The sequence below is a fragment of the Limanda limanda genome, chromosome 20, assembly GCF_963576545.1.
Source record: "Limanda limanda chromosome 20, fLimLim1.1, whole genome shotgun sequence".
NCBI classification, from domain to species: domain Eukaryota; kingdom Metazoa; phylum Chordata; class Actinopteri; order Pleuronectiformes; family Pleuronectidae; genus Limanda; species Limanda limanda.
Genome location: NC_083655.1, coordinates 14787055 through 14799211, shown reverse-complemented (window position 1 = coordinate 14799211; position 12157 = coordinate 14787055). Strand labels below are relative to the sequence as shown.

Here is a 12157-nt window from a genome sequence, read left to right as displayed (position 1 = left end):
GTGTGGCAAGACAGAGTGGTGTACCTGCGTTTGCCTGACACGTAATTTGCCATTTTCAGCCCCTTTCTTTTAAAAAACAAAAAAATAATAATTAATAGTATTTTCCATTTTATAGGTTCACAAACTGACATTCCTTAATTGTTCTGCCCTCAGAGCATCGGTTAAAATGAGTTGAAAAGCATTTACAAAAAAATGATCCAAAAATTTATGTGCTACAACAGAAAAAAGCAGTCAGTAAAAAAGTGCAGTAAGATATTGAAAATAAAGCTGTACATTCACTCTCAAAAAAGAGACAATAAGAAACGAAAAAAATCAGTTTCCGGCAGCAGCAGCCTGCAACACAGAGGAAACCAAACCAGAGGGAAACACTTGTTATGTTCAAGACATTGTAGATGCTTGGGTTTGGCAGGTACAGATAAATGAAGAGTGGTTACCTTCATCCTGTCGATGAAATTTCTGTTGAAGTTTCCACCGACGGCTCGCAGCAGTTTGGGCGTCCCTGGTTTGGGTCCAAACAGAGCGAGTCCCTTCTTCTTTTCCTCATCGACCTTCACTGCTGCAGGACCCTTGGCCTTCATTAGTTTCCTACACACACACACACACACAAATACACATTGTGACGGAAATGTCTTCTGATATTATATACGTAGACTGCTAAACCTACCGAGCAGAGACAAATAACATAAATTTAAAAAAAAAACGTCTAATAACACTAGAAAACTAATTTGAGAGCATAACTACAAAAAAATCACACACTTTACTAGTTCTTCTATTAGCTGCTTTCTCGTTCTTCATTGAGAAATGTAAAAAAAACAACAATTAAATAATCGAGTAACTAAAGATACTTCCCGTAACACCCGTAACAACAGATGATAGAAAACGACTCACCTTCCCTTCCTGGCAAGAACTTTCTGAGATTCGGGGTAGTGGACGAGGATGTCAAACAGGTCCTTCTTCTCCAGGACAAAGAGGTTAGCGAAACCGTACGCTTTGACGTTAGCTGTGCGCCTGTTTCCTCCGTCTTTGGAAGACTGCAACAGGCTGAGACCAAAATACACATCTAAGAATCATCACTGAATATTCCTTCTCGGTGTTTCTTTGCGAGTGAATCTTAACCCCTTATAGATGAATGTCGCAAATTCGTCTCAAACCCCATTCCGGTCTTAATGCCGCAGAGGTGCCTGACGGTGCAAATACCAAACATACCAAGTAAGGTATTGGAAGTACTCTGCCGCCATCTAGTGGTCGGAGTGGAAAATACATACTAGCCCCTTGGGACTGTGCAGCAAAGTTATTTTGAGGTATTAAGCTGTATTTGAAATACTGTGATGATGGAACAGCAATGATTGTACAGAAACATGTGTTGTTATTCGATTTCAAGCAAAAGCAGCATCAATATAATAATCTACATACCAGAGACTGGAAAATTTGTTAAATTAAGGTTATGCCCCATTATGCCTAATGTCGCTTATTTGCCTTATACCTAACTAACAATCTCCACTTAATTTAGCATCTGTATGACAGACAAAAACACAAATAATAATTGTTTTATATAATGGAAATTAATTCAGGCAATGAGGGGTTAAAGAATAATCTCCTCATTTTGAAGCATCGTGTTTAACATCACTGTTGGATTTTATCACAATCTTTAAAACAAAGCATTTGGACCTCATCTGACCTGATTTCTCCGAACACGCAGCCGGCCTTCAGTGTGACAAACACAATGCTGTTGTCAGGTCCTCCCACTACCTGCACTGCTCCTCCTTTGATGATGTACATCTCTTTACCGATGTCCCCCTGCACAGGTAGAAGCAGAGATTTACATGAAATCTGGATCAAACCAGGATTTGAACTAAGAAACAATGACCCAAAATAAAAATAAGCAACCCGCATATAAGCAAGAAAGTCATCTCTTACATCAGTAAGCAGTAACTTTCCACACTCACTTTCTTCACCACAAAGTCTCCAGGTAGGTAGACGATTGACTTGAGCCTCAGCAACATGTCCACCAACATCTGCTGGTCGCAGCCCTGAGGGAAAATACACAGATTTATCTGACATCCCGCCCAAAGCTGCAATTTGCCTGTTTGCGGTGTCTTTTCATATGGCTGTACCTTGAAAAGTTCAATCTTCTGAAAAGTGGTCAGGTTGATGTCCACGGCGATGGCGGTTCTCATCACCAGAGGCATTTTGTCCAGCAGCTCTGACTCATCTGAAAGGAAGAAGAAGACACAGAAAGAATTCAATTTGAGGTCCAACTGGCCGTTGCATGAGTCTGGAGCCACAGGAGGGGAAGCAAAACCATGTTTTGATTTATGGTGAACTACTCCACCAACCAAGCACAGAACAAGTGTTCTCAAGAATGAGACGGATGAAGGAATGGACATACCAACATTTACACAACCCAAAAACACAACACCTCTGGCCAGTGGCTGAGGATTATCATTTCAGACTTTGTGACATTTTCTTGAAATCCGAACTGAACACTTTGTGGAGAGTGAACTGACCCAGCATGCCCTGAGCGTCCCAGGTGTACGTGTACCAGGTGCGGACCCTGTTCTGCACCGTCGGTGGGATGCGGCTGTTCACCATGTAATCCACGGTGTTGTCCATGGAGGCTCGGAAGTATGTCTGTCCGGCTGTGGCTGCACCTATGACATCTCTCATCTGAGGTGAGAGGGCGGGAACAACAAATATATGAACAGAGGACGACTTAAATATATTGAGAGTTAAGAGTCCACAGGGAACCATGAAAGAAAAACAACGGATGGTGAGGTGTAAGTGTTACGACTAATTTCTACCACGACAGATTTCCTTCATCTATCACTACATAGTAACGAGACAAATGAGGGAGGAGATGAAGACGAGCTGATTACGTGACGCTAATTTCTACCAGGGTTTGAGACGAACTGAGGACGCTGTGATGGGTCATGCAACGGACACAGTGTGGCTTTATGTTACCTGTCCGATCAGACTGGAGAACACAAAGACGCCCGTGAAAAAGTTAGTCATCTGAAAGGTAATCTCAAAGACGGTGTGGGGCTCGCTAAGCCCCCCGATGTTGATCAGACTGCGGACAGCGTGGTAGTAACAACGCAGGTACCTGTGGACAGGGTGGGGGTGTTAGAAGGGGACATCACAAACTAGGCTTCTTGTCACTGGCCTGACGAAGACACGAGAGTGTGTGTGTGTGTGTGTGTGTGTGTGTGTGTGTGTGTGTGTGTGTGTGTGTGTGTGTGCGTGCGTGCGATTCGAAGGGTGCTCATCCTCCAAGAGAGCTGCACAGTTTAATTCTCTTGATGTCTTTGCTGCCACATTTTCGAGAAACCTACAGTTGCTTAGGTTTTCTTGAAGTAACTAAATATTTTTACGACCTTTAGATGAAAAAAAATAATAAAAGGAATGGGAGAAAAGCAAAAATGTAATTTATGCCAAAAACATGGCAGAGTCATTTTTAAAATGATAAAAAAATATATTACAAAGAAACTACCTGGCCAAGAATGATGGACATAAAGAACGCCCCAAAAAGGTAGTTAGTCATCTGAAAGATCTGTCCGAACATGGTGTCTGGAAAGGGCAGCTCAGCGATCATCAGCAGGGACTTCTCCGCATAGAAGAAGCAGCTGAGGTAACTGCAGCGGCAGCAAAGACGGAACATACAACACGTGTCATTTTCTCTCGATCCCTCAGTGATGGATGTTTTATAAAATGCAACTAAAAAAAAAATAAATATGGTTACTGTGCAACCAACACTGAAGTTAACTCCCTGAAGGTCTGTGGTGTATATAATGGAAATGTCAAGTCCTCTAAGTATTCTGTAAATGTTGGGATCATTTGCAACCTGAATCAGGGTAAAACAATAAACGTTTGTATTAAAGTCATACACAGAAAGACATTATTTTTATGTGTTTTGGATTTCTTCCTAACCACAAATGCTAGAAATAAGATATATCATGTTGAATTCAGAGTTCAACTGTTATAATTAAACACACCTTTCCAATCACATGACGCAGCTCAGAGCTGCTGACAAGATTTCAACTTTGAGAGGGAAACATACAAATAAATATAGAACTTGAGGTCATGTGCAACATAATGGCTAAATATGAATCATAAGATAATGACAGTTAATGTTTTTCTGTCAAAGACACAAGGTTATTTAGGACTGTTTGGTTTAGCTATTCATGATAACCTGATTAGATAGCGACAACTTTCAATTTTACAATGAAGTTATAGATTGTGTGGTGGCCTGAGGAAGCTCCATCACACTTTGTGTCTGCCACCACCTCAGAGAACTATTAAGAAACATCACTGACATGGATTTCCTTGACATGTAGAGTCAGAATCTGAACCACTTCCTTAATGAGGCACATCACAAAAAACTGTTTTCTAAGTTTAATGTAAATGAGAACTTCACTTAAGTTGAACTTTGTCTGTAAGTCACTAGTGTTTTGATGTGGTAGGGGATTGCTTATGTTACTTTTTACTGACTGGTCCTTTTTGTGCACTACTTGTACTAGTGTACATTATGCAGGAAAGACAAAATAGTCCCATGCAATCAAACACAAGCAGGAAGACGAATGCAGTGTACTCACGCGCTGCCGAGGCCGGAGTAGACCCATTTAGTTTTGCCGATGCCCTGGTACTCTGAGGCCACGTAGTAGCAGCAGGCGTTGAGGTGGAGCATGAAGAGCAGATAACCGATGGTCCGAATCACTCTGACAGAGGAGGAAAGATGTTAACTGTGTAAAAGTGTAATGTAAAGTAGTAGTAAAACATTAAAGAACGAAAAGAAAGAAGAGTCTCGGCTTCTGAGGACAATCCACCGAAACAGTAAAAACCCTTCTTTTATCTACCACATCCATTACACTGGTCCATCCTTCATGGGTTAAAGGCTCTTTATAAATCCCTGGCTGCATGACGTGTGCACATTGACAACGATAAAGGCGTTATCATAGGTTGTGACTTCCTGTCATGTGACTCACCTCCAGATGTACGCCTTGGACATGAGGCTCTCCAGACGATCACTGAACTCAAAGAACGTATCCACCTTGATGAGAATAATGAGATGGTCGATGAGGGGAGCAAAAATTTTTTACCTCAGTGTGTTTGCAGTGTTGTCTGATTAAACCTCTCCAAACATATACATGAGTGAATTCACCTTCAGCAGACGATTGACTCGGAAAATGGATTTGAATCCAAACTGCAAGTATAGCAAGTCGAAAGGAATGAGACACAGCATGTCTATCTGTTGAGGATAAGAGACAGGATGAGGACAGTCGCTGACGTTGGGTCACAGTCAAGTCCAAAGGTCAAAGAATTCACTTTAGGATACCTTGAATCTCTCTGACGCCCTGTAGTTCTTCTTAGTCATTTCTCTGTCTTTCTGAAAGGGAGAAAAGGGAGTTTAGACGCCGCCTGGTTTTCATCAGGCAAATAGAAAACAACAAAAATCAACACATGATAGAAATCTAATCTTTTTATAGGGCCTGAAGAAAATAAAACAATGACACAAGGAGCTTCTCTTTCCTCCTCTTCATCACATTGCACTTTCAGCCTGTCCTCGCTGCGGTTTCAGGGTTCTTTCCCAGTTTAAGTTTTTTTTTCTCATCTAGTCGAGGGTTAACAGCAGAGGATGTTGCAACTTATGAGGTAAACTGTGATTTGTGACCATGGGCTGTATCTATACAATTAACAATTGATATTGATAATTGAATACATAGTGAATGATTTGCTGTGTGACAGAGAGGGAGAGAAGGAGGAAGATCAAATATCATACGAAACCATTTGAAGACTAAATGAATAAATCATTTAAAAAAGACAAGTAGTTAATTTTGATCCTTGCGGGGGGGATTTATATCTAACAATGGATTTATTAATTAGTTAAAAAAATAGTACAGCCAAAAATGTTAATTCACTCATTATCTACACACCAGTTTATTAAACACTTCACCCACCCCTCCGTTGGCATCGAGGTGAGTAGATAATGAATCGATTTTTTATTTTTGGCTGAACTATTCCTTTATATGACATAACTTGAGCTTCATGAGGAGAAGTTTATAGAAAAGTGCTGATCACCGGTCACACTTACTATGATGTCTCCACCTTTGACAAACTGCTTGCGGGACTGGAAGAGGATGGAGTCGATGAGGTAGACGAGGTCAGCTAGCAGGTCCAGTGTGAACCAGAAAGGGATGGCGCCCGCCGTGTGGTACGGGAAGCACAGGCGGGCCGTGATGAACCAGGTGTTGTAGTTGAAGGCCAGGGTCACCACGCTCAGCCAGGCGATGTAGCTGCGGTCTGTGAAAGGGTCGATGGTTTGCCCCACCACAGAATCCATACTGTCCTCAAACGGCTTCAGCATGGAGTCCACAGCGCGCCACGCGGCTTCGGTCACCTTGGTCTTCAGGGCCACTTTCTCCAATTTCTTCTGTTCTTCCATCTCCACCTTCTTTCTCTCCTCATCCTCCTTCTTCTTCTGTTCATTATCCTTCTTCTTCTGCTCCTGCTCCTCTTTCTTCTTCTTATCCGCCTCCTCCTTCTTTATCCGATCCTCCTCGGCTTGTCTCTTCCTCTCCTCGATGAGTATTGCGTAGTTGTCTTTGCGGAGCAGAGGAGCTGAAAAGACCGTTATCATGGTTGAGTGCAATGTTCAAGATCAAGTAACACTATCTCTGGTTGGTGCTGAAGAGTAGCTCTATCCGGCGTCCACCCAAACGAGTAAAGTTGATATTGTACTCACTGACAGGAGGGGTGATCTCAGGGGAAGAAGCGTACTGATCCAACACTTTCTCCTTGTACAGCGCCTGTCTCTCCCTCATCAGCTTGATGATGGACCGGAGCTGATCGTCTGAGTACCTGTTGATGACGATGGGCAGGGGCGGAGGAGGGGGCTGCTCCTGTCTAAGGAAAATACAAAACACCACCAACGTCAGACAGTGTACAACAACCTTGTATTTGGCATAAGTAGGTAAAGTATATGGTGGATGATGGTTTCTGATGTAATGAGGTTGGAGAAACCATCTTTTTGTCTGATTTCACATGTAGGTAAAATTTTTACTACTTCTATGACTCAAGCCATTATTTCAAATGTGTAATCATGTGACAGTTGGGGTTCTTCATGATGCGTCCACAGATTCTGCACTTCATGTAATGTACGGAATATGTATATTTGTATGGTGGCCCTGAAGAACAGATCAAACCAATTCACAAAATAGGTTTTGTCTGCACCTCGCATGCGTCCAATCAGCAATGAGCCTTGTTCATAGCAGGTAACTAGCTTTGCTGTTAAGGATGAATGTCTTTGTGCTTTGGGCTTTGTCATTGTTTCTAATTCAGCATTGTGTTGTGTTGTTTCCCCTTTTGACTTGCTGTTGTGTTTTGAATTTCAGGGCTGCTGTAGCCTGCAGCTTTTTCTGTTTCCACTCTAATCACGCTCATTCAGGCAATTATTATCTATACGTTACAATCTGAGCACCAAACAGAGCTAAAAGGGAAGAACACTGGAGTTTGACGAGTTCTGTCTCCTTCAACGTCGCAGCATCAACACAAACCTCACTGAACCCACATATCTCACTGCAGCTGCTTTACTCTGACTTCATAGAATATCTACTGAGTCACAGCAGCAGTGGCATCATGCAAGATTTCAATCTGCTTATGTGACATGACGTGATCTGACTTATTGACCTAAATGCTTTCTACACAGTGAACAGGTGAGCTGCTGCATTTTTACTTCCAGTGACACGTTACACATGTTGATTCCTCTGATAAATCATTACAAAACTAGATTATTTCAGGAGGTTTTAGTTACTGAAAGGACTGACTTCACCTGATAAGGAATAGAAAAGGTCACTTCACCCAAATTGCAACCGTTACAGTTAAAAAAAAAAATGTTTCTGAACAACCCACATCCACAGAGTCTACAGTTTTCAACGGAGCAGCTTTCTGAGTGTCAAATAAAGACATTCTGACTGTGTAGCAAAGACTCAGCTGATAGACACTCAGCAGTGCAGACAGCAGGTCTGTGATCAAGTGTCGCCTTCTAGTGGACAAACTTTAGCAATACATCTGGCTGACCAGGGCATCCAGGAGTGACTTCACAGAACGCTCTACAGCAAATCTCTATCACATGACTGAGTTCAGCTCTTAAATTAATTAAAACAAGCTTATTCTAATTAACAATTGACACAGTAACGGACAAGAACTCAAATGGACACTTCAATTCCTCTGCCCTGACACAATGTTGGACATGGCCTTTTTGGGGGTATTGGTGTACTATGCTGCTGTTGAACTCAATGCAGAAAAGTGTGTTGTATTATAATTTACTGATACAAAATAAAAAGAGTTACATTTTTAAGACTGCACTACTCTCTGGTTCCAAAGCTGCACTACTCTCTTTCTTAAAAATCCATGACCACACATCTTGAAGATTAAAGTTGAGTTTTCAGAATAACTTGTGAATCAGACACCTCAGAAAAGTGAAGTGTGTATTTCAGGGTATTTAGTTGGACAACCAAATTTGAACAACAAACAAAATACATCTTGATGGTCGCCAGTGTAAGTCATAATTCTGAACAGATGGCTGCTTGTAACATTAAACATGATCTTTATCATCAGGCACTGCATTGTTTTTATGTCTTTTATCTTTTATATATTTTTATTTTATATATATATATATATTTATTATATGTGTTGTATTTATTGTGTTTTTAAGGTTCATTGTATGCACCAACAACCAGAGCAAATTCCAGGTAGGTGTAAACCTACTTGGCAATAAATACATTCTGATTCTGATTCATCTGAGGTGAATGAGGTCCGTTTGTAACATGTTAATACTGAGCTCACACCAGGCTCGCGCCGCAGTGGAGTGCTGTCCATAAACCTGTGAACTCCTGACTCTCATGATATTTATTCCACACCTCACTTAGACTAGAGGTGCACATTTCTAACTTCAGAGCCCCTAGCTCTTACATCCCACCCCCCTTATTATCCACTTTCCATGTTTTCTCATTTGTAAAAGTGTTTACGACTGTGAGTATCAAACCTCTTGTGACACTTGTATTGCTGGAGCAGAGGTAGCTGTGGTGAGCTTCTTAACGCTAAAAAGCTGAAAAGCTTTTAATCCACTTTCTGGTCGTCCCTCTGTTAACATGCATATAGCACCAAGGGATAAAGATCTAACATGCTGGTTCATCTCTCAGGGTTTCTGTCTCTGTCTGCCATCTTGCCAGGGAATCTGACAGGTGATTAATTTGATACTGGTTTGGTGGATCAGTGTTGTCGGTTGAATCTAAGAGTATAATACTTTATATCTACTCTCTTTAATTTCATTTACTCATGTGTCCTAGATCTTATTCATCCACACAACAGATCTGGTAAGAAGCCACTTGTACAACTGTATCGCTAAATCAACTGAAACTTCAGTGAGCACAAAAGACTTACCCATCAGGTCCAGCTTGATCAGGGTTAGGTGGAGCTGCTGCAGTGCCAGGCGCTGGAGCAGGGGTCGGGCCTGAGGCTGGTGCTGGAGCAGGGGCTGGAGTTGGGGCTGGAGCAGGGGCTGGGGTCGGGTCTGAGAAAGGAGAAGATTTAGAAAAATCGCCTCCAGACTTTAATTTTATTCAGTACATCTTGTTCACTTTTTTCTGATTGTTTTACGGTAAAGCACTTTGTATTTGTCATTATCTTAAACAACCTTAGAAATTATCCTGACAGTAGCTGACTGGCCTATTCCCCCCTTGGGACAAATAAAGTACCTGCCTGCCTGCCTGCTCTATCTATCTAAGCATGATTTCAAGAAGGGGCTCTTTAGTTTTTGTTTAGTTTTATTCTCTTGAGGCATCATTGCTGTACTTGTTTAACTCAGACAAAATAATGAGAACTGTAGAGGAGAGAGTTACATAGACAGATTCAATGTGATGATTTACAATGACCATGAAGCCAGATTATTGTTCAAGCATGTGCAGCAGTCAGAGGATAGTTTTAGTTTATATAATAGTTTTGGGGGGTATATCAATACTCTTCACATTCATGCTGTCCTGGAGGACCCACCTATTGTTCTCGACTCTACATGACAGGTGTCTAAATCGAATGCAACACAGTCGGCATGTCACAGAGATTCAATTAATCTGCTAAATCAATAGATATATGTTCATGGCAATCGTTAAATCAATATACATGTCATCTTGATCATTAATTATGCCCGACAAGTGCAGAAAAAGCTAATCTCAGTCCCCTGAAGCATCACAATTCTTAAAATGACCAGAGTAAGCATAACAACAAATACATTGATATGGTTGTTAGAATTGTTGAGGTAATTATATTTCAACTGAATGAAGATACGATAATCAGCACTGATGTGTATTGTACTGTTGAAGTAGTCTAGCCAGAGCATGTTCTGAAGAGAGTGAGTGTCAGAAGTGAATATAGATTTTAGCCTTTTAGCCTTTTAGTAAGTTACACCATATTCATGAGGGTCCCATGAGTTAAAGAGCATTCCCAGTATCTAACCACAAGCTTTGGTCCAAGGGAAGCAGAGGGCAGAAAGCTGAAGACAGCCCATGTGACACAAAGTCAAACAAAGAGGAACATACAGTAATTCAGCTTCTCTATGTGTCAATTCAGCCTCTCAAATAAACAATGACTTACCCTGCGGTTTGGCCTCATTCCCCTTATCGTCCGCCTTCGCCTCCTACGAGACAAATCAACATGTTCGGCATCATTACTCAGACCACAATCATTAGAGAGGCACTTTAAAAAGCTAATTTAGCTTTTGTAGGAAAGTGAATTTTGCATTTGACAAATTGCCGCCCCGCCTGATGGAGTCTTCATAAAAAGGGGCAAGTTCGAGGTGAATGAGTTTGAAAGGGCGAAGAATGATTTCACCACTTGTGATCTCAAAAGAATCAAATGTAACAAAACCTGCTGGTTTACATGCTGGATGCAGGATTTGATTTTTTCTCAGCTGGGATTTTAGCTTTGGCTGCTGCTGCTGTTACTGGCACAAAGTGAACAGTATGAAAGCTACTCCACAGAATACAACAGCTCTCAATACAGCAGGGATGAAATGAAAGTATCAGAAGCTTGCAAAACTGAATATAGAACACACTTTTCCCTTCTCTCAAGCATGTCTTACCTCAACTGGAGCTGGAGCCGGAGCTGGAGCCGGAGCTGGAGCTGGAGATGGGTCGGGGGCCACTCTGGTGGTCCCAGGAGCCGTTGGCGCCTGCGGGCCACTGAGGAGGCCCTTAAATTTCCTAAACATTTCAAGAAACCTAAAGGTGCATCTGCTGTGTTCTCTGCCACCTGTACGAGGGGAATGCACAGATTCCTCTTGCCCCACAAGATCCCCTCCTCCGGGCTTAGCCCTCCCTTTTCTGCCTGTCCAGCTCTACTTCTTCTTCTTCTCCCCCTCTGTCAAAGCACCACGCCCTCTTAACCACGCTGGTCCTGATGGTATTACTGCTTTTAGCCCCACTAATACTCTAGCATGCAAAATAGCCCCCACCTTCACCAGTGACATCTAAGCACATCACCATCTCATGAGAGATCGCAATAGGCTTATGGGTGACCACTAAAGCAGAGCTGAGGCCCTGGAGCAGTGACTGTATCTGAGTGCGTCTGTGAGGAGCTCAGTATCTGGTCGCCTACACTGCAGCAAAGATTGTTTACAGTCTTACTAGATTCAGTTTGATGCAAGAAAAGAAATTCATCCATGCACACGACACCTTTACTTAACTAAACTAAATGTTCTTAATAATCTCTGTGACTTTAGTTAGACATTATTTCATTACTGGAGTGAAACAGAGGAAACAAAGTTCAGATTTATTATAAAGTTTGAGTGGCAGGCCCAAAACTTATCACGCCTGCTTATGGAGCATGTGTGTGTGTGTCTGTCAGTAGCTCAGCCGTTAGTAAAGAAAAGACTGTGGCTTTAAATTAAAGGTGGTTGGACATACATCAATTTGTACATTTAATAATAATAATAATTACTATAATTGTTATGATATATATTGCACATATACACGTTTATTATCATTATTATTATTAATAATGGTAATACAAATAATAATAATGGTCAGATTTTTTATTACAGTAGATTTCTTGGTGCTACCATCTTGTGGCCACTAGAGGAACTACACCTTAGAGTGTTCCAGTACTT

The 12157-nt window shown here is 41.6% G+C and overlaps 1 protein-coding gene across 1 annotated transcript; it reads right to left on the bottom strand.

Annotated features, from left to right (window-relative positions):
• Positions 1-312: 312 nt before the first annotated feature.
• On the bottom strand, positions 313-11260 carry LOC133027287 (cyclic nucleotide-gated cation channel beta-3-like). Its single transcript, XM_061094317.1, has 16 exons — positions 11138-11260; positions 9439-9605; positions 6740-6900; positions 6089-6615; positions 5333-5383; positions 5159-5245; positions 4983-5047; positions 4593-4715; positions 2962-3103; positions 2508-2667; positions 2115-2212; positions 1947-2030; positions 1679-1797; positions 889-1041; positions 435-585; positions 313-333 (listed from the first exon to the last, which is right to left on the bottom strand). The coding sequence occupies exons 1-16, from the start codon at positions 11258-11260 to the stop codon at positions 313-315; spliced, it is 2232 nt and encodes a 743-aa protein (XP_060950300.1).
• Between the last annotated feature and the right edge of the window lie 897 nt (positions 11261-12157).

What these genes read in the sequence shown, in the direction of transcription:
- LOC133027287 (XM_061094317.1), bottom strand. Translation starts at nt 11,260, where the DNA reads ATGTTTAGGAAATTTAAGGGCCTCCTCAGTGGCCCGCAGGCGCCAACG. An exon ending in TCTCCAGTCTGATCGGACAG is followed by an intron (nt 2,668 to 2,961) that starts GTAACATAAAGC and finishes CTCTCACCTCAG; the next exon opens with ATGAGAGATGTCATAGGTGC. An exon ending in TGCGTGTTCGGAGAAATCAG is followed by an intron (nt 1,042 to 1,678) that starts GTCAGATGAGGT and finishes TTTTGGTCTCAG; the next exon opens with CCTGTTGCAGTCTTCCAAAG.